Source organism: Sarcophilus harrisii, chromosome 3, assembly GCF_902635505.1.
Source record: "Sarcophilus harrisii chromosome 3, mSarHar1.11, whole genome shotgun sequence".
Lineage (NCBI taxonomy): Eukaryota > Metazoa > Chordata > Mammalia > Dasyuromorphia > Dasyuridae > Sarcophilus > Sarcophilus harrisii.
This window is the reverse complement of record NC_045428.1, coordinates 571,026,546-571,049,512: the sequence shown is the minus strand read 5'-3', so window position 1 is coordinate 571,049,512 and position 22,967 is coordinate 571,026,546. Positions and strand designations below refer to the sequence as shown.

General features: G+C 37.3%; 1 protein-coding gene across 5 annotated transcripts in view; it reads left to right on the top strand.

The window, feature by feature from the left end:
- The window catches only part of VPS13D (vacuolar protein sorting 13 homolog D), a 326,196-nt gene that overhangs the window by 283,010 nt on the left and 20,219 nt on the right, over positions 1 to 22,967 (top strand). For all 5 annotated transcript variants that reach the window (XM_031962837.1, XM_031962838.1, XM_031962835.1 and 2 more), the window contains one exon: positions 21,389 to 21,520. In XM_031962837.1, coding sequence (XP_031818697.1) covers positions 21,389 to 21,520 — 132 coding nt within the window. The remainder of the gene's footprint in view (positions 1 to 21,388; positions 21,521 to 22,967) is intronic.

Sequence of the window (22,967 nt, the reverse complement as noted above, 5' to 3'; positions counted from 1 at the left end):
TCTTTCTATTACTATTTCCTCATGTAAGCTCATCAGACACTAAGATGGTGATATCCAAATATGGTAATTCCAGTACCTTCATTGATGATATTGGATCATGACTGAAATCCTAGCAGATGTGTTCTACTTTATATCTATTTGTCATCCTCTTTACAGTTTCAACTACAAATGAATGCTCTGAAGCCAGTCTGACTTAGCCAATTCTCATGCCAAGTTGTCTACTGGCCTTATCTTTAACTGACTGATCTTCAGTATTTTTTGAAGTTATAGTGTTTGTGATCTTCCTCTGAAATGTTTTACAAATGTGTATGAAGTTATTGTTACTCTTTGGTGTCATGACTTGCTGCTTAGAAGAAAGATCAAATGTTTGTGAGTAAGGTGGTTTCTGAGCTCTTTTGTTTTCCCCCTTGCCAAAGAAATTGTCTTACCATCAGTTCATTTTTAAGAAATTGTGTTAGAAGCCATGTTTTCTTTTTCCCATTTCCAGATTTTCTGTGATAATTGGTTAATAAACAGGTTACATTCGTTTTGTAATTTCACAGTGTCTTTTAAATGTTTTTTCTAATTTATTATTAATATTGACATTTGTTCTAACCAATTAGTTAGTGATCTGACTTCATAGGACGATAGATTCTGCAATAACTTGCATATTGTTAACCAGCCAGTCAGTCTGTTAATGTGTAGACAATTTTATTTTTGTAGTGAAATTCATTGTTTGCCATCTTTATTTCTGTTTTAAGTTGAATAGTCTACAAGCCTTGAGCCCCTTATTTCTTGCTTCTCAACTATTTACAACATAATTTTCACTGTACTCCTTGTCCACATCTTTACTTTGAAGTCCATTGAATATCAAAAGACATCATAACTTTGTTTGGCAGATTTTTTTCCCCTCAAGCTCTTCAGATATTTCCCAACTCTCTATTTTATCCTCTGAAAAAGACAGTGGCACATAAGCTATAATTATCTTCCTGGTGGTCTTTTCATTCATTCTTATTATGAGCAGTACAAAACAAGAAGACTAAGGTCTTTGAAATGATCTTTCCTATTGCCATTTGGATACACAATAAAACAAACTATTTTGCTCCCTCTTTGACCAAAATGTGTGAGCTGCCTTTCCATTTGTGCATAATAGATATTTCATAAATCTTTTCTGAATGAATGAAGGTGCTGATCAATACTTCACTAATATTTATTATGAAAGTTCCTTTAGAGTGAACGTATAAATTGATATACATGATTGGAGGGAAACTCAGGAATCATCTAATCTAGCTACTTACCTGAACCATAAATTCTCTCAATATAGCATCCCAGCAAATAGTTATCTACCCTGTACTATAATGCCAGTGGTATCAGGGAACACATTGTCTGTTAAGATACGAGCTTAAAATTGAGATTTCCCCAACATGGAATCTTTGAATTATTCCTTCAGTCAGTCACCAAAAATTTATTAAGTGCTTTCTATGTACCACGTGTAGAGAATATAAAAAGAAATAGTTAAAAATATCCTCTGCTATCGAGGAACTTAACATTCTACAGTACATGTACATAGATAGGCATTTATTAGACATATACAGAATAGATAAAAAGTGATCCTATTGGGGAAGCTCCCCAGGGGACTAGGGAAGATTTCATGAACTTAGTCTCTCTAAGGAATCCAGGGATTTCTGAAGATGGATGTGAAAAAGAGCATTCAAGGTTCAATCAACACAGAGATAACAGAGCATTGTGTACAGGAGCAATAGAGAAGCCAGTGTGGCTAAATCAAAATTTGTGAAAAGGGAATACAGTATCAGGAGTCTGGATGGGTAGGAAGGGCTCAGATTGTAAAGAGCTTTAAATATCCAAGAGAGGGATTCCTATGTGATCTTCCAGGTAAATAGAGTGTCTTTGGAGTTTATTGAATAGGTGAGAAGAGAAGGGGAGAGTGTAGTCAGAGCTATGCTTTATATGGGCTCAAATGAAAAACCGTAGATTCTCACCATTGGAGAGATCTTCAGAAGTTATCTACTACAATTTGCACCAGGACAGTGACTCTGTAATATGCTGAATAACAGCAACAAATCCTATACTTTTTACTTAAAGATCTGTTGTAATGAAAAAAATACTATCCCAAAAGACTTGGTGGGGAAAAGATACCAACAATAGTGGTGGTGGTAATGATGATTATGGCATATTTATATAGCACTTAAAGGTTTGCAGAAACTTTGCGTGCATTATCTCATTCAGTCATGACACCAATTAGGCACTATAATTATTCCCACTTTGTAACTGAATCAACTGAGGCTTAAACAGGTTAAATGACCTTTATAAGATCACACAGCTAGCAAGGCAAGATTTGAACTCATATCTCTCTGTGTCTTATCTGTTATGCTATTTCTACCTTTTCCATGTTTCTTTTTGGAGAAAGTATGTCTCGCCATAGTAAATACGGAGTGTATATATGTTATATATAAGTTCTTACGTGTGAAAAGAAGGGATCAAATTTTGCTTGGCATAATAACGAACTTCTCTAGGAGTGTCCAAGTATTTTACCAAAATGGACCTTAGTGGGTCGCCTTCAATTCTATTTTTATTTTGCAGTCTTTTGAAAGTGTTGGGAGCCAGCTCCCTCCACTGAGTCATTTTTATCATTAAACCATGTTATTTAGCTTAAGCACTGTGGGCTCAGCCTCAAGAACATTGCAGGCTGCAGAGGAGGAACAGCAGCATAACCACCGAGCTAACACACCAGTTGGGCACGCTCACAGGCCAAAAGGAAACAAGTCCAGTCTTCCTAGTGTTGTCTGAACAGGGTATCTCCACACTGGGCCCCAATCCTTCTCCACTTTTGCCTCCATTTAGCTCCTTCTTTCTGTGCCAGGGCTAGTAGACATGAGGGCACTTTTGCCCTGCATTGCCTTGGTGTGCTTATTAAACAGGGATCAGCAGATCTGGTGAGAGCTTGTTTAATGGAACCCAGATGTGGGACACGCCACACTTCTTTCTGTTTTACAAATGTTCAGCTTTTTGCATTTCATCAGTGTTGCTTATTATTTACAGAATGTAACTTGAGACAGCAGAACAGATTGTGATTTTTTTTTTTTTTTTGAGGTGGGGAAGGAAGGGAAGGACTGCAGGAGAAAAAAAAATCCAGTAGTGTGGAATGTTATTTGTTATCCAGACCAAACAAACCAGTTCGCCAAGGGTTGATGGGCTATGACAATCAGAACTATTCACATTAACACGGTGGCACTTAATTAAAAGGCAGCTTGACCATGTCAAGAAAAGAATAATCTTTTGTTACCAGGGTTGTCATCGTGGCACCCAGAGAAATGTTCTCCTGCTTGAGGCATCGAACTGCATCCCTGAACTGCCAATTTGCTTTCCTTCCTTCAAAGTGAAGGTGGCATTGAGACCTAATTTTTCCTTCTGCACATGGACCTCTGATTATAGAAGGCAGAAGACACTACACAGTGCCCCCAAAGTGCCTCAGAGACAGAGTGGAGCTCTTACTAAAGAAAAAGCTTTCTCAGAACTAGAGAGTTATCCCAGAATGAGGTCCTGGGGTCTCAGAAGACTGTGGAAGTGGCCAAGACACTTATTAAAGATATATAGAGGAGATTCTTGCTTAAGAGCCACTGGTATAGATTGAAACAGATAGCTTCTGAGGTCTCTGCGATTATTTGATCTAGTAAGTTCTCTTTCTTCCTGACCTTCTTATGAGTTTATACACAAACTTCTCAAAGAAATTTCTTTTGCCTTAAAATTCAGGACAGCTCTAGAGATATCTTCATGATTTACTCTTCTACAGTCAGCACAAAAGGAGAAGAGTGTATCTCCTTCTGGAAAGGAAGTAAAACAGGCTTATAGAATGTTAGTGCTAGAAAGACCTTCAGGAACTATCAAATCTGAACCCTGTGTTTTATAGATGAAGAGATTTGTCCCAGATAGAACTAGAATCCCAAGTCTCCTGACTCTCATTTTGTTATACCTCATTGGTTCCTCTAAGTAAGTCAGTTAAATCTTTCCAAATAAGAATTTCTCAAAAGAGATTCTTTATTGGATCTTAACTAGAATAAGGAGTCTTAGCCAGAAGATGCTGAGCCTGATAAATACTGAGGGTGAATGTAAGGGCTGGATAATCCTTAGAAAGTAAGCCAAGCAAAATCTTAAGCCTGGCACCTGGACACTTTCCAGGAACTCTGGCCCCTGGAAAGACCAGAATACAGATTCTCCCATAGGACACCAGAAAGGTACCTACCTTTCATTTGTAGCAGACCTCTCCCCTCCCCGAGGCTGGATTGTCCAGGGATCCCTGGAATGTTACTTTGGTTTGGCTTCTCTTTGTCTCAGAATATTTCACCATCAAAGTTCTAGTGAAGTCTTTCCATTCACTACTCCCTTGGTCACTGGAAAATAGTTTGACAGATACCCCATCACAGTTTTCTCTTTGTCCCCTCTTTTTTTATTATGAACTTGACAATCATCAACAAACATTTTGTTATGCCAAGAATAATAAAAAGTATTGCATATGACCAAGAATTTCTATTATGTATAGTTTATTTTAAACCAAAATTTTTCCACCTCAGTTATCTGTAGTTATTTTCATTATACTAGCAAAATTTGTCATTCTCTCCCCATTTTTAATTGTCTTGGAAAGCAAGAATCCACATGATGAAAATTTTATTTTCATTCGACTTAATGGAGAAATTTATAAAAGCCTTCCTGGAACTCCCCAAAGTCACTTCCCCTTACCCAAATAAAGACACATCTAAATAATTGTTTAATAATTAGCACATTATGAGAGTTGGGAGATCAAATAGTCTGTAGTCAGAATGAGAAAGTACATGCGAAGGAAAAAAATAACATGGAAGTCAATGGAGAAAAACTGCTTGACTTATGAAGCACTGTAGGATTGTCAACTTCATACAATCCCAAATAGTTTGCATTGGATTTATAGGAGAACTTAGAGTTTCTCAAGGGGTAGCTACAACCTATAGAATCTGAAGAGATTTTTTCCATGACTTTCAGTCTATGAATAAATTCATAACTTTTCAGAGTGGCATTATCTGCCTAGAAACACCTTTTTTTTTTTTTTAATGCTCCTTCTCTGTCACTATACTTTTTCTCCATAAGTTGGTGTTGTGCCTCCTACTATACAGAGGAATTTGTCTATAATAGTGTTAAAAAAAAAAAAAAAGAGTTCATATTATGAAAAACAAGCATAAATTGTTCTTGTCCAATTAAAGTGGAAATCCATATGGTGATTGTCTTTATAACCCAGGAAAAGGTGTACTTGAAAGCATTGGGTTCAAAAGAAAAGGCTATTGATTTATAAAGTCCTATTCTAATATTTCATCATGACCTAGAAGTGACCCGGAGTTCTCAAAGACTATTCCAGTGAAGCACAAGTTTTGGTAGATTCTACCCAGCTAAAAAGGCTTCAGATATGATTCCAACAACAGACTAAATCTACTCTTCAAGAACTAGTCTGCTGCAGTCTTTTGAATAGGCGAGTAGATAAAAAGTGACCCTAGTGGGGAAGCTGCCCAGGGGATTAGGAAAGATTTCATGAACTTAGTCTCTCTAAGGAATCCAGGGATTTCTGAAATCCCTGTATAAAGAGCCCCACCAATAGGCAGGGCACATAATATTGAATTCGTTGGCTACGGCAACCAACGCAACAAAAACAAAGCAATACATAATGGCCCCCAGGCCTCTGCAGCCCCCTTCTGCTACTTCAGGTGTAGTGGCTAGGAGGCAGAAAATACAGCAGAGAATGTGATAAGTTATACAGTTTTCAGACTGTGTAAATTTTAACAGATCTATTGGTGGTACTCTAAATGTGAGATCCTTGGCCAGTGTCCAGAAACTGGACACACTAGTGGGAGAACTGAAACATATTAATTTGGACATTCTCACTGTAAATGAAACCAGAAGACAGAAGGAAGTTACAGCTAAATGAAAGGATGTCTCACATGCTGTCCTTGGAGAGGCAAATAAAAGAGTTGGCAGAGTTGTCTTTATTGTGCTCCCAAAGGAATGAGAAACATTATTTAATGGAACATTTGGTCTTTTTATATTGCAGGCCTCTTGATAAGTATTTGCAAAAAGACCACCATGAAAAATAATTGTAGCTTATGTACCCACATCTGCTGTAGAGGATAAAGAGAAAAGAGAAATTCTACTAATAGCTCTTTAAGACACTCTAAATTAAATCAACATTCCCTTTGATATTTGGGGATTTCACTGCAAAGGTGGGAACAGGTGATGAGGGCAATAAGTACAAAGTGCTTCAAAAGTCTTAGTACACAGCTTTACAGCCTAAAGCTACGCCAAGAGTTTTGGGGCACTTTGTATATTGGAAAATATGATTCAGAAATAAGGAATGAGAAAGGCCAAAGACTTCTAGGCTAGACAGAAGCCTACTGATATATTATGAGTATTTTGTACAAGAAAAGAATCCTAGATACTAGACGTAGCCAATCCCAAATAACATTACAAAAAATGAAATTGATTACATTTTAGCAGACACCAAACTTGAGTCATTCACTAATCAGCTTTGTAGACTTTCAACTAGTTAGAACAAAGATCAAAATTAATATAAAACTAGAAAAAAGAATTAGAAAGTGATGAAAAGAAATGACATGTTTAAAGCATTTGAGCCTCAATCTTGACCTATTCACAAAAGTTATTTGTGATAAAAGGTAGGATATATGTGGAAGAAAGGAACAGACACAAATTGTTATAAATTACTATAAATTTACTATAAAATTTATAAATTTATATTTATACTATAAAATTTATAAAAAATAAAAAAATACTATAAAATTACTAACTTCATTTTCAGTGTTAATCACTTATGTTAAGGAGACTAAATAGTCTCCTTAGAAAGTACCTTAGTCAGCAATGCTTGACTTTTTTTTTTAATCGAACAGAAGGTGGTTTCCAAGGGCAACATTGGTTTAGAACAGAAACTCATCTGTAAAATTTTGTGGAAAAAGAAAATGGACTGTGTTGTAAGTAGTATCATAAAATGGAGAAAAGCAATGAAAGGTAAAACCAGTTTAAAAAAAAAAAAACATTTACAACAGGTGCCTCCATTGTCTCTCTTCTCATTCCCTTTTTAACCCCTTACAATCTAATTTTTAATCTTATAATTCCACTGAAACTGCTCTCTCCAACTTTTCCAGGGTTACCCTTTTTAAAAGCCAAATCCAATGACTTTTTTCTTGCTCTTCATTCTCCTTGACCTCTCAGCAGCTTTTGACATTGCCAATCACTTTTCTCTAGGTTTTGGGGACACCACACTTCTGGTTTTCCTCCTCTGATAGCTCCTTTTTTCTTCTGGGCTGGGTCCTCTGCCAGATCATGCTCTCTAACTACAAGGATCCTTCAGGATTCTGTCCTGGTCCCTCTTGTTTCCCCAATTTATGCTTTTTCACTTTGTGGTTTCATCTTTGTAACTTCTCTCCTGTGACCCTGCCATCCCTCTGGTGTGGATCTTCATCATGTCACATCAAGATTCTGCATTATTGCAGTAGCCTGCTGATGTGTCTGCCTGCCTCAAATTTCTCATTCCAATTCATCCTCCATTCAGTCACTAACATAATTTACACAAATACACACACAAACACACTTCAGTAAACTCGAGTTGCTCCTTGTCACCTCCAGGATCAAATACAAAATCCACTTCTTGTCATTCAAAATCCTTTATGACCTAGTCCTTTCCTATCTTTCCAGTGTTATTACCCTTCTATGCTCCATGTACCCTTTGATCCAGTAACAATGACTTCCTGGATAGTCTTGAACAAGACCTTCCATCACTCAGCTCCAAGCATTCTCTTTGGCTGAAACACTTTCCCTCTTCAACTACTTCATGGACTTCTTTTAACTACCAACCAAAATCCCATCTTCTGCAGGAATCCTTTCCCAAGTCCTCTTAATTCTAGTATCTTCTTAGTACAGGTTATTTCCTATTTATCCTGTATATAATTCATGTGCATATATTTGTTTTTGTCCACCATTAGATTGCAAATTGCTTGAGGGCAAGGGACTATCTTTTCCCTCTTTTTGTATCCTCAGTGCTTATCACAGTACTTAGTACATAGTAATTACTTATTGATAGATCGATAATAGCTAGCATTTATAGTGTGCTTTAAGGGTTGCAGAATTGTTAATTCATTTGATTCTAATAAAAACCCTAAGAGGCAGGTGCTATTATTATCCTTATTTACAGATTGAAGAAACTGAGGCAAGTAGTAGAGGCTTAATGATTTGCTCAGGATCACTCAATTAGTATAAGTCCAGTGTTCTGTCCAAATCACCAGTAGATGTAGTTAGTCAACCAGCATTTATCAAGTAGGCTATATAGGCTAAGCACTGAGGAGTCAAAAAGATGTTTAAAACAACAACAAAATAGCCACTGCTCTCGAGATGTTCACAGTCTAGTGGAGGAAGACAACATACCAATAATTCTAAAACACTGAAATTAAGGAAGATATTGAAAGGTTTCTTGTAGGTGGGTTTTCAGCTAGGATTTGAAGGAAGCCAAGAAGTGGAGATGAAAAGGGAGAGTGTTCCAAGCTTGGAGGGCAACCTATGGAAATACCATGTTGGGAGATGTACTGTCTTCTTCAAGGATTATCAAGGAAATTGTTCCACTATTTCAGAGGGAGACAAATAGAGGAAGAGCAAAAACATAGAGACAGAGAGAAGAAGGAAATGAAAAAGAAAAAGGAAGAGGAGGAGGAAGCAGCATGTAAGAAGTAAAACAATTGGAAAGATAGGAAGGGACTAGTCTAGTTGGGTTTTTAAATCAAAATGGGGTTTTATATTTTATTGTAGTGATAATAAAGGAACTTCTGGAGTTGTTTGAACAGGGGAATGATATGGACAGTTTTATGCTTTAGGAAGATCAATTTGATCCTTGAGAGGAGGATGGCCTGGAGTGGAAGGAACCAGGAACAGGGGAGAGAAATGTTACAAAAACTAGAGAGAAAAGACTCAAAAAGAGGGTGTTCTACAGTATTAAAAGTTTCTTAACTAAAAACTAAAAAGTTTTTAAGAAACTAAAAAGTTTCTTAATTAAAAGATTTTGCTATTGACATGTCACAGTATACCCTTTGTTTTTCATGAGAGGAGGTAGAGAAATATCCCTCTTCCATCATTTGTAGATTTTTTGTGTGTGTTTTAAGTGATTCAGTGGAAACAAAATACTGTCTTAAAGGCTGCCTTCCACTATATCATCATCTATTCATAAAAATTATTAAAAATTCCTTGATAAATGTAACAATATAAATTAAACTTGTTCATCAATCCTCTCATCATAAATATCAGGAGAAGCATAAAATGAGAAAATGTACACTAATCAAAGATATTTTCCACTATCATGAAAGAGATCCAGCACAAAATCCATGTTGGAGAGGGATTCTCTATGGGTACTAGGTTCCTCCAATGCTTCTGGTTGTGATCGCCATGGTTCTTGTCCCATCTAGCTCTAGAACACTAGAGGACTTCCCAAGAAAAGTCCATAGCTATTCAAAAAGAACATTGCTTTCTTCTTCACAGAAGGGAAAAAGGGGGGAATGAAGAACTGATAGACTGTAGGTCTTGTCTGTCAGCATATGTATGACATCATGACAAATAGCATGAATGAACAATGGTTTGAACCTAGAATGAAAGGAGTCTCTAGAGAATTGCTCTCCAAAAATTGCAAAACTCCATTAACGACCTCAGAATGACCTTCCAAAAACAAGGATATCTTTAATAATACTCTTCTGCTAGTGGCATCCTATGACTTAAAATCACAGAACACTAGTGTCCAGTTAATTAAATGAGAATCATATCCAGAGTAATTGAGAAGTGTAAGAAGAGTATGAGTCAGCTATAATCTCTCACAAATGCAGAACTGTCAAGAAGAGCTGGAGTAAATGATAAAAGATGTCTTCAAGGAACTGAGAATCCTAACTGGTCATGAGATAAGAGGAAGGAATAGCTGGCAGATATAGCCTGAGAGTTTCACTGGTATCTGCAGTATCTGGAGAAAGCTCTAAGGACTCCCAGGATCTAGGGTAAACTACAACTCTTCTCTCCCCCAGACCACAGTTGCACAGCTTGGGCAGATGTGGAAAAGTTGAGATCTGTAACATTAATGGGAGCACCTAAGCCAAGGAAATCACAGATCAACTTGAGTATTTAAAACTATTTAATAATGGCCTCCCTTGGTCAGTTTCTTTTGCTTTCTTTATTATTATTATTATTGATTTTTTTTTGTTTTTACAACATGTTAAATTCCAAATCTATGCCTCTTCCCTTTATTACAAATGAACCATCCCTTATTAAAAAAAAAAAAAAAATTTAAAGGAGGGGAAATAAGGAGTTGATCCAAATTAATCACCATGTAGACCACATCTGACAATCCCTGCAATGGGTCACACCCATTTTTTTCTTCCACTTCTGTGAAGGAAGGGAGGTTCCTTTTCTCATGTCTTCTCCAGGGTCAAGCTTGGTTATTATAATTACAGTGTTGAGTTTCAGTTTTCTCTTTACATTACAACATCTGTTGTTATATGTAATAAATGTTTTTCTAGTTATGCTTGCTTCACTTTTCCAAAGGTTTTCTATGTCTTCCTATCCTTCTCTGAATTTGTCACATTCATTGCTTTTCTACAGTACAGTGATATTCTATTATTTTCTTGCAACACTATTTGTTTAGCCATCACACAACTTACAGTTATCTTACCTTTTTCTCTAATGCTCTGCTACCACAAAAAGTACTGCTCTAGATATTTTCATTTATAGGGAACTTTCTTTTTCCTGCCTTAAGAGAGATATGCCTAGCAACTAGATTTCAGAGTAAAAGGGTAAAAAGTTACTCTTTAGCCATTAAAAAAAAATTCCAACTTATTTTCCATTCTGTAGTTAATTTCAATTAGTGAAGTTCATTATCTTCAAATTTACCTGCAATTTTTACCCCCTGAGGCATTTGGGGTTGAGTGACTTGCCCAGAGTCACAGAGCCAGGAAGTGTTAAGTGTCCAAGACCAGATCTGAACTCGGTCCTCCTAACTTCAGGGCTGCTGCTCCATCCACTGTGCCCACCTAACTACCCCTCCCTGTATTTTCTTGAAGAGATCAGTATTTGGAAGCAGGTATATATCATATGAAGTTTAAGAAAAAGAATTCATCCTGGCCAGGATGGTGTCTCAGTAAATTTCAGACTTATTTTAAAGAATCCATACATCTCAGTATTCCATCTTGGTGTGGCTTAGCAGTTGTACCCGATGACTACAAAAATAGTTTTACTGGGAATTGTGTATGTTGGCCCAAGTGAATCTGGAAGTTGACGTTGGAGATGCAGACTAGCAGGGCATTTACTTAAAGTTTGAGACACTCCTATAATAATTCCCCTCCCTGATTCAGGAATGTTTGTTTCATGTAGAACTCAGATGAAGCTTCCATTTGGAGTGAGCCTCACCCTTATAAAGATTATAGAAATAACAAACCACTTTGCAAATTAGCTGCTTTGTCTCTAAAAAGAAGAGACACTTTTTTCCCCTGAGGATCACAGGTAATCCTGTAGCACCTTGGTATAAGATGCTGGACTTTGTGGTATTTTAGAGAATCTGTGATTAACAGCCTGGAATTTCATTGCGACATTATTCATTCCTGTGGAATTCTGTAGAAGGTAGACCTGCTTGGACCCCATCCAAGGGTGTTAATTTCAACCTAATTGTATGACAGTCTCACCTGTGAGAGAGCTGCTCAGAAAATGGTGTTAACTGCAAGATTCTAGTGTATTTTGTTCTTAGTTTTTATCCTAATGGGTACAGCTGTTGGCGTCAGTCCTACAGCTGTCACAGTTTGAGTATTCTTGGGACCCTGAAACACATGTCAGACTGTGGATGAAACGGTGGAAGCTCTGACCCCATAAACAAGTCAAGTGTGAATCCCACTGATGGAAGGGAAGCCCAACCCAGGAAATAACAGTCGTCACCAGTGCTGGTGACAAACATTGACATGCATGTTGTAGAGGTTTCAGCTAATGAACCTTTTTCTCACAGCATTTGGCTTGTAACCACACCCCTGTAACTGTGTTACACATTCACTTGACAGCTCACAAGGGGAGAGAGTATTTTAACCAAAAAGATGTGAGGGAAAAAATGTCCAACTTGAGTAGTGAGTTGGCTCTTTACCCATTTGAAGAGGCCAAGTCAGAGAGGTGGAGTATCATGCCCATAGGTCATCAGACCAGCATCCCAAGAGATGATGAGACAAGACATTCATTATGTCCCAGCTGCTCAGTCTGGACGCCCAAGTCAGCCACTGTGTATAGCATCAGACTCCTAGTTACCTTGGTTTATTTTTTCTGCCTCTGTACACATGTTATGGTAGACAGATTCATCATAATGGAGCTTTGAACAAAATGTCCGTTTTCATTTTTTGGTCAGAGTCTGACACTTGGTAGATGTTTGTTGATGTGATTATGATGACTGAGCTTGGTCCTGGAGAAAAGATAAGAAAATGCACCTCTTTGAACAAGTGGAAGAATATGGTTGTAGACCATCAAATAGCCTGATGTGTCATTAATTTTGATATGTTGCCTTTTCTTTCTTTTTAATTCTATTACACAGAATGGTTACTGGAGGGGAAGAAGAATATATTTGGAAATGAGGGTAATGTAGAAATTAAAGTTATAATAATTTTTTAAACTGCATGTCACATTTCCTCCCCACCCCCCAAAATAAATACTAAATTTGGTACCAATTGTTTAGGTCAGATGCTTTAGCTGCCTTCCTTTGTGGAGAAGAGAAAAGATTCTTGGACATGAGGTCAGAAAATCTAGGTTGAATTCTGAAATTTATGAGCTGTGTGAACACAGCCATATCCCTTCACTTCTCTAGACCTCAGCTTCCTTATCTATAAAAAGATAATGATGATATGGGTCCTATTTATCTCACAGGGCTCTGAGAAGAACCAAATGAAATGACTGTCTATGAAAGCACTCCATAAACCTGAAACACTATAAATGTAAGGTAGTGTTAGTAATAGTCATTAATCTAGTTCCACTTTGGAGCTAGGATCTTGTAGAACATTCATCACCTATCTATGAATTTCATTCCTCATAGACCTATAGGGAAAACATCTATAATGGGAAATGAAACCACCCACTTTGGCTTTTATAAGGCTTCAGACATGAGTGGAACAGGGACATGTTCTTCCTGACATATTTTGCAGCTTTCACAAAAGCAGCCGAGCAAAAGAAATGCTTTGCTATTTAAATATCTTCAACTGAGTGCAAAGTAACAATTGAGGAAGGAATAAAGATAATTTGAAAAAAAAAATCAAATGTGGCATATGATAACAGCTACCAAACAATGCATTCCAGTAGCTCTCTGGGGAAATTTTTTTTTTTTAAATTTTTTTATTTAATAGCCTTTTATTTACAGGTTATATGCATGGGTAACTTTACAGCATTAACAATTGCCAAACCTCTTGTTCCAATTTTTCACCTCTTACCCCTCCACCCCCTCCCCTAGATGGCAGGATGACCAGTAGATGTTAAATATATTAAAATATAAATTAGATACACAATAAGTATACATGACCAAAACGTTATTTTGCTGTACAAAAAGAATCAGACTTTGAAATATTGTACAATTAGCTTGTGAAGGAAATCAAAAATGCAGGTGGGCATAAATATAGGGATTGGGAATTCAATGTAATGGTTTTTAGTCATCTCCCAGAGTTCTTTCTCTGGGCGTAGCTGGTTCAGTTCATTACTGCTCCATTGGAAATGATTTGGTTGATCTCGTTGCTGAGGATGGCCTGGTCCATCAGAACTGGTCATCATATAGTATTGTTGTTGAAGTATATAATGATCTCCTGGTCCTGCTCATTTCACTCAGCATCAGTTCGTGTAAGTCTCTCCAGGCCTTTCTGAAATCATCCTGTTGGTCATTTCTTACAGAACAGTAATATTCCATAATATTCATATACCACAATTTATTCAGCCAGTCTCCAACTGATGGGCATCCACTCAGTTTCCAGTTTTTAGCCACTACAAAGAGGGCTGCCACAAACATTCGTGCACATACAGGTCCCTTTCCCTTCTTTATAATCTCTTTGGGATATAAGCCCAGTAGTAACACTGCTGGATCAAAGGGTATGCAGTTTGATAACTTTTTGAGCATAGTTCCAAACTACTCTCCAGAATGGTTGGATTCGTTCACAACTCCACCAACAATGCATCAATGTCCCAGTTTTCTCTCTGGGGAAATTTTAACCAAGTCCTACAACTTATTTCCCTGCTATGCAAAGCTAGGCCTCCTTTAGGGAACTGATAACTGTTCACTTCATCATTCTGTAGTGAGATTGTATCTGGGTGTGGTGGCTAATGCCCATTAACAGTCAATATGTTAGGAATCGGTGTTCAAGTTGTCATTTATGGCCTCAACCTACTGGTGTATCTATTAACCTGACCTCTTTAAAAGCAGTTATATAACAATTTAAGGTTTACCAAGCTCTTTACATATATTATTTCATAAAGCTTCCCAGCATCCTTGAGAAGTAGGCATCATAGGTACTATTATCCCTTTTAGTTGAGGAAGCTGAAATATTAAATGATTAGCCCATACACAGATGGATCATAAATATCAGAAGCAGTATTTGAGTATAAATTTCATATGACTCCCAAGTTTCCAGTTCTTTCCACTACACCATCTTGTCTCTAAGAATTTTTAGCTAATAGCTTGTAGTCATATGATACTTTACATTTTACAAAACATCTCCCTCACAACAACCTGTGAGATAAAGCAAATATTATTAGCCTTATTATACAGATAAGAAAATTGTGACTCAGAGAGGTGACTGCCACCACACAGCTAATAATATAAGGATAGGATTCAAACACAGCTATCTCTACTCTCCAAAGTCCAGCATTCTTAGCACTACACCCTGAATACTGAGAATTAGCCATTGGTAACAACCCTTAATATCTTCCCTCTCCATCCACCCTCCAGCCCCACTACAAAAATAAAGTAACTCAAAGTAGTTTACCATTTTGCCATGTTTAAAAGAATTTTGATATGCTTTAGCCCCTCATGAAGAGGACAACCAGTAGTTAAACAAATACACCATTAAAGGTTGAAAGCCAGAATATTGACACCGTCCCTCACCCCTGCTTTGCAGATTGGTAATGGACCTTGGCTGTAAAGGTTTCCAGGTGATCTGTATCATAGCCTAGTTTTTTTGATAACCGATGCAAATAAGCCAGCTGATAGTGACCAGGGAAGATGAATTTGAGTCTAGAATATCAGCACTTAAAATTTCACACAGCACTCATACTCAACAGATAATTACCCCTCATACAACTCGAACAAGTCCTCCAAATGGTAACCTGGGCGAGTAGCAGAAATGCTAATTCTAGATTTGGAGAACCTGAGATTAAATCCTGCCTCTGATACTTATTGCCTGTGTGACCTCTCCTCCATGGCTCTCAACTTCCTCATCTATAAGCCGAAAGTTCATCTAGATGGTCTCAAAAGTTTTTTCTACCTCTAGATCTGTGACCCTATGAATAACTGAGTGGAAAGCTTACATCTGTCTATGTTGTCTTATTCAAGTCCAGTCTGGTTTAAAGAAATAAGAACAGATTGTTTTTGTTTCCCTTTTTATCATGTTTTAGAACTCCAACTGTATTTTCAGGCCAGGCCCAGCTGGTAGCAAAGGACAGATGGAGACTTGTTCTGTGCTGATTCCTCTTGATGGCTCAGTATCTGTGCTCTATCATTTGCCATATCAGCAACTTCTTCCCTGGGGGTGGAGCTGGTGTGTCAGGAGCTCTGATGCCTTAGCATCGCTACACAGCTGAAGCCCTTACCTTTTCATAGAGTTCAAAGTACAAGTTCATTTTGTGATGACATTTCAGATTAACTGGTTGATTGGAAGACCTACTTCTTTGTATATACTGTGAAATTCATAAACCACAGCAGCTGAGGGCTTAAAATGGCCGGCAAACTCCCAGCTGGTGGCAATTAAATCCACCACAGACCCTTGGCTAAACAGAACTGAGGAAGGCAGAGTTGCAACATGTGCACAAAACAGACCCATTTTGTCGAGAGTGCCTGTCAAAGGAGTGCCACTGTTATTAAGAGGAGCTCAGAAGGGTGGGGCTTTGGACACTTTGCTCAAATCGCCAGAAAGTTCAGGACCAAAGCATTGCCCTCAACAAATCAATAGCGAGAATAATGTCAGAATAAAAAGCTGTGGCTGGATTGTATTACTGAATCCATGTAGCAAAGAGGAAAGGTATCCTTTGTGGGTTTCTCTTGATGTGATTACAACTTCAGGCTTTCAGGATGAGACTGAGTAGTTGGAGATTATCTTTGCACTCCACACAGGGGCTTCTTCCCTGGAGGGCTGATTGATAACTAGGATACTTGCTAGTACAGAGATCCCATTAATACTGAGTGAGGAGGGGAAGGATGCAAGATCACATTGAAATCAGCTCAAAGTGCAAACAAGGCAGTCTTCCTCCTCTTTCCCTCCAAGAGAGAAAGAGAGAGAGACAGACAGAGAGAGAGAAACAGAGCTAAAGAGAGGGAAAGGGAGAAGAAGAGAGTAAGGGAGAGGAAAGGAAGAGGCAGAAGGAAAGGGAGGGAAAGAATGAGAATGAATTTTCCAGAAAGAGGCAGTGTATGTAGTAGAATTATATGAGTTGGGGATGGGTTGTAGCAGACAGTAAGTTTTAACACATCTGGAGTGGATGGGTCTCTGTTGCAGACAGGTGGAAAATATGGCTAAGAAGATGAATGGAGCCAGATGCCACATGTCATAGAATTCTAAGAATAAATAAGACTTGTGGAGATCAACTTCCTTCCTCCTACTTCTGAGCACATCACCTGTCTTTTTAGATGATCTTTAGAGTGTTATAAAAAAGAGAGAAAATTTCCTTTTAAGATATAGCTGCAGTTTGCTTCTGTTTTCTTCTTAGTTAGTGGAGGGGAGTAGCAAGCCTTGACTGCCACCATCCACATCAACCAGCCACTTTGTTCTTAGAAGATTCAGGACTGTGAAAAGTTGAATTCAGTATCAGACTTGTCACAAGTAGGAAAACCTTGGGAAAAGAAGGGGAAGTTTGCAGCTTGAATAAGACAGTTAAAAGAAATTAAACAAATGGCCAGTTTATGTGCAAAAAGGAAAAAAAGAGCTATTCTGTGGTTTCATATTCTTCAACTTAGAGTGAGTTTGCTGTTTGTTTGCAAGTTAGAAGATGATAAAGTAAAAGTAGAAGGAAGTCACTGAGGCATTAGGAAAGGCACTGACAAAGGTGCTAGTTCAAAAACTAATTACCTGTTTTCAAGAGCTTTTAGGTACAAAGTGATGTTAAGGAAAACATTTTAATTTATTATTATGGCTTTATTTACCTTGAGATGAGAATTCCAAACATTCATATATAGAAGACAAATCATTTCCCTATTCCCTTGAGTCACCTGTTCATTCTGACCAAAGAAAAATTATTGAACTAGCTTTTTTTTAGCAAGTTCTTCAGCATTCATGACCATTTCAGAGGACCACTACCACTGAAGGAAAGTAGAGAAAAACCACACAATTGTGCTGACTAGGACTACTACAGATTTACATTATGTAACCTGTACCCTCACTACTACTGTCTTTATTGCCTATAATCTGACTTCTGACTTCATTATTCCACCAAAAGTGCTTTCTCCAAAGCTACTAATGATTTCTTAATTGCTAGATCCTTTTTTTCAACCCTCATTTTCTTTTCTTTTCTTTATTTATTTAATAGCTTTTTATTTACAGGATATAGGCATGGGTAACTTTACAGCATTAACAATTGCCAAACCTCTTGTTCCAATTTTTCACCTCTTACCCCCCCACCCCCTCCCCTAGATGGCAGGATGACCAGTAGATGTTAAATATATTAAAATATAAATTAGATACACAATAAGTATACATGACCAAAACGTTATTTTGCTGTACAAAAAGAATCAGACTCTGAAATATTGTACAATTAGCTTGTGAAGGAAATCAAAAATGCAGGTGTGCATAAATATAGGGATTGGGAATTCAATGTAATGGTTTTTAGTCATCTCCCAGAGTTCTTTTTCTGGGCATAGCTAGTTCAGTTCATTACTGCTCCATTAGAAATGATTTGGTTGATCTCGTTGCTGAGGATGGCCTGATCCATCAGAACTGGTCATCATCTAGTATTGTTGTTGAAGTATATAATGATCTCCTGGTCCTGCTCATTTCACTCAGCATCAGTTCGTGTAAGTCTCTCCAGGCCTTTCTGAAATCATCCTGTTGGTCATTTCTTACAGAACAGTAATATTCCATAATTTTCATATACCACAATTTATTCAGCCATTCTCCAACTGATGGACATCCATTCAGTTTCCAGTTTCTAGCCACTACAAAAAGGGCTGCCACAAACATTCGTGCACATACAGGTCCCTTTCCCTTCTTTATAATCTCTTTGGGATATAATCCCAGTAGTAACACTGCTGGATCAAAGGGTATGCACAGTTTGATAAATTTTTGAGCATAGTTTCAAATTACTCTCCAAAATCAACCCTCATTTTCCTTGGTTATTTCTTTCCTGCCTTCCTTCCTTCCTTTCTTCCTTCCCTTCTCTTTTTCTTGTCTTTTTTTTTTTTCTTATTGACATCATTTGTCTTTGTTTCACAATTATTTCTGGATTCTAGAACTACTCCTTATCCATTTAGCCCTCTATGGTAATACAGAAAAAAAATACTTAATATATTGATTTGTTTTCTTATGTTAAACGTCAAATGCAATATTCTATCGCTCTACCTTTGGGAGAAATATATTTCAGCATTTTTCTCAAGGATCAAGATTGGTTATTGAAGTTACTCAGAGTTTGGTCTCTTTTTAGTAATCTTTTCAGTTACATTTTTGTATTCATTGTTTTATATGATTCTCTTGATTCTACTTGCTTCATTCAGTATCCATTCATAAGTTTTACTGTATTTTTTGAATTCTTCATGTTTCATTAGGTTTTATGTTTCACAGTCTTCCATCTCATCTGCTCATTCCTCACCTAATTTTTTTTTTATCCCATTAAAGGAACTGCTGTTCCTTTTTTTACTGCATATATAGTATTTCTCCTTTATAGCAAAGTCTTGTGTCTTGTCCCTTTTTTAGGATACATTCCCAATAATTAAATAACAGAGTCAGTGAGTATTAATAGTTTGTTACATTTTTACCTAATTGCAAAATTCTTAGAAAGATTAGACCAATTCACAGTTCTTTCCAAGTACAGTAGTATCAAACTCAAATAGAAATGGAGATTAGTAATCTTTATATAAGGATCCTTGAGGGTAGCATTGATTTAGTTTTAAAATATAATATTATCTATGTTTTATTATATATATATATTGTATATCCTGATTACATTTTAATCTAGCTTGTGTCATATTGGGAATATTATGAGCCACATATTATTTGTGGGATCAATACTTCTGAATTAAGTGTATTTGATCTCCATGCAGCTCTTGCAACTTTGTCTAAACATTCTATCTTTTATCACCTTCACCATTGTGACTGAGTGGGAGATAAAACTTTAGCATTGTTTTAATCCACATCTCTTGTTAGAGATTCAGAGCAGGTTTTTTAGACAGTTGTTGACAGCAATTTTCTTTTGAAAATTTCACATCCTTTTACTATATCACGTGAAAGAAGGATTTGACTTATTTGTCTCTAAAAGGCAAAAAACCAAGAGCGATGAATAAAAGATGTATATTAGGGCTTGATTGTCAAGAAACTTTCCCAGGCTGTCCACAAGTGTTAGGGACTGCCTTGATGAGTGGCAAGTCCCTTCCTTGTAGGTCCCACTCACCACAGCAGCTCTTCTTGAACTTTTCATCCCTCTTCAAACTTCCCAAAGCCTCTATCTCCTAATCCTCTCAGCTATGAATCTTGCTTATATTTTACAGAAAAAAATAGTCATGCCAGTGTTGGAACAATCTGTGAGTTAGGAGATAAGTATTAGGGAATTGCCTGAAGAACAAACTGAGAGATTAAATGATTTGCCCAACTAGTAAGTGTCAAAAGAAGAATTTGTACTTGGCTTTTCCTGGCCCTAAACTCAGTGCTCTTTCTATCATCTACCAGTTTGGTGACTGCCTAAAATAAAAATAAAAAAAAAAAGCCTTATTTTTGAGGCTAGTTTATGTGATTTCTATGTGACTTATTGATGAAGCCATAATACTCATCATGTACTTTCACCTATGGCTGTCAGTAATCCATTTAGCATGTCTGGCAGTTCTAGGATTACCTTGGAATACCCTAATTTACCCTAGGCCTGGTGACTTGACTTCATCTAGATACTCAATTCTTACTACCACCTCACTTGTCATGGCCAAAAACATCCCATTAGTCATTTTTGTCCAGTATTTTCCAAAGAAGACAAAAGTAGAATAGGAATTGGGCAGCTCCCTAATAGATGTGATCAATGGGTAGGAGCAGGCAGCTCTCAAGTGAAAATATGCCTACTATTATAAACCAGACATAAGAAAGAATGCTCCAAATCAGTAATAAGAGAAATGCAAATGCATATCCAGCAAATTGGCAATGGCAATAAAAGATGGGAATGGTCAGTATATGAAAAGGCAGGCACATTAATACATTATTGGCAGAGCTGTAATTTAATAATTTCCATTCTAGAAAGTGAATTTGCACTTTGGAATTATGCAAAAAAAGTGGCAAACATTTTAATTCCCACAGACCCAGAAATTTTAATCATAGGTGTTTACTCCAAGAAAGGTCATTGCCAAAATAAAGGTTCTCTATATACCAAAACATTTATAATAGCACTTTGGGGAATATAAAAGAAATGGAAATAAAGTAGATGTTGTTTGCATAGGGAATGACTAAATAAATTGAGATAAATGAATGTCATGGAATTTTATTGTCCAATCAGAAATTACAAACATGATGAATCCAGAGGAGCATAAAGAAAACTTATCATGAACTGATACAAAGGGAAGGAAGCAAAGCCAGGAAAACAATGTACACAATGACTTCAGCAAAGTAAACAAGAAAACAATCAAACAGTGGAATTCAAAAGGCTTTTTGGTGCCACATGAGGGAATGCGGTCGGGAATGGTAAAGCAGAGAATAAAACCCTGATCCTACCTAACCTTATCAACTTTTTAAAATGTTTGTTGTGGAGCAGCTAGACGGCACAGTGAATAGAGTCCTAGTCCTGAAGTCAGAAGGACCCGAGTTCATATTTGACTTCAGACATTTCCACTTATTAGCTGTGTGATCCTTAGCAAGTTCACTTAACACCAATTGCCTCTCAAAAAAAAAAAAAAAAAGTTTGTTCCAGGTTAATGAAATTTGGTCTTTTATTCCTTTAGGACCCAAGCCCAGAGAGTACGGAAACCCCGTTGCTGTACAGGACCCCAAGGACTGCTTCCCAGGTACTCAGAGAGCCAGGCTGATGGACAAGAGCAGTTATTCAGACTGACTGACAACATTCAAGATGAGTTGTAAGTAGGAATACAATAATGAATAATTAACTTTGTCCATAGAGGGCTCTGTCAACTTGTAAATCTGAATATTTTCATCCAAGAATTAAACATCTCAGATTTTAATCCTTTATTGTTCATCTGTGTCAGGTAATCAGTGTGCTAGTTTGAATTTTATCAGGACTTAAGTCTATTGAATTTGGTCAAAGTATCTGTGCTCCAAGTATTGGTTTATAAATCCAGCTAAAATAGTCTTGTAAAAAGCCATTTGCCTGGAGAAACTAATTATTTATTCTTGGTGAGTAGAAAAGAACACTGGTTTCATTTTTTAAAAGTTTCTTCACTTCCTCTAAACAAATGTAAGAGGGTGAAAATGATGGGTTGGTCAACAACACATTTGTGCCATTGTCACAAATAATACTGGACCAAATTGACTGATGTTGTACGGTATGTCTTTATATTCTTAGGGCAGTGTTTAGATATGAAAATCAGGAACTAAATACAGTTGCAGAAGGAACTCATATATTGCTCATTTGGTGGGTGGTAGCTTCTTTCAAGATCAGCTATGCACTTAATCACTCCCTTTGGTACTTGCTGAAGTGTTCTTTTGAGAGTAGAAGATGTATCATGTCCTCAGCCATTTGCCATGTTTGGGAGAAAAAAGTCACAGAGTATCATTGATCTTCTTGCTGTTTTGACATGGTCCCAGCTCTGACAGCTAATTGCACTTCGCTGATTTCCCCATCCATTTTCATTTGGATGAAGTCATCTTCCCAACTCTGATTGTTAATTCCCCTTCCCTGATTTCCCCCACGCAATTTCATTTGGATTAAGGCATCTTTATTTCCTGCATTTTTGCCTTGTGTTCTGGTGCCTCTGCTCAGTAGCTGCCTTGGCCCCTCCTGTCCTTCTTCTCCATTAGTGGGAATCTTGACCTTTCTACAGGACCAAGTCAGTACATTTCCATTCCATACAAGGTCCGGAGCCATCCTTCTCAGAGAAAGTAAAATCTGCCTGTATGTTAGACAGACAGCAATTAAACATTTCATCATTTGTCCGATATTTGCCTGTTTACTCAGCAGTCCCTTTTTTGTCAAGGGTTAAATAAAACGATAAATGATTGCACATTGTTCTTTTGAGTCTTATTCCCTGGTATGAGTTGAACCACTTTTTTGATCTTTGAGAGATTCTTTTTTTCTCAATAGAACAACCTGGGCCAAAAATGCTTTATCCAAGAGAGTTTGCCATGAAGCATTAGAGGGCTCCTGGTGAGAAAATGAGTCCAGTGGAACAGAACCAGGGAAAGCCTGAAATAAGGGTCAGAATGAAATTAGCAAAATAGCTGCCATGCTGCTCTTGGAATTAGCAGGAAAGATGACAAGACTCTAGGGCTAAGTGGTCTTGAATATGAAAAACTGAGAGAATTTGGGGAGAATGAGTGGGGGGAAGGGGGAAGAGGCAGGCTGAA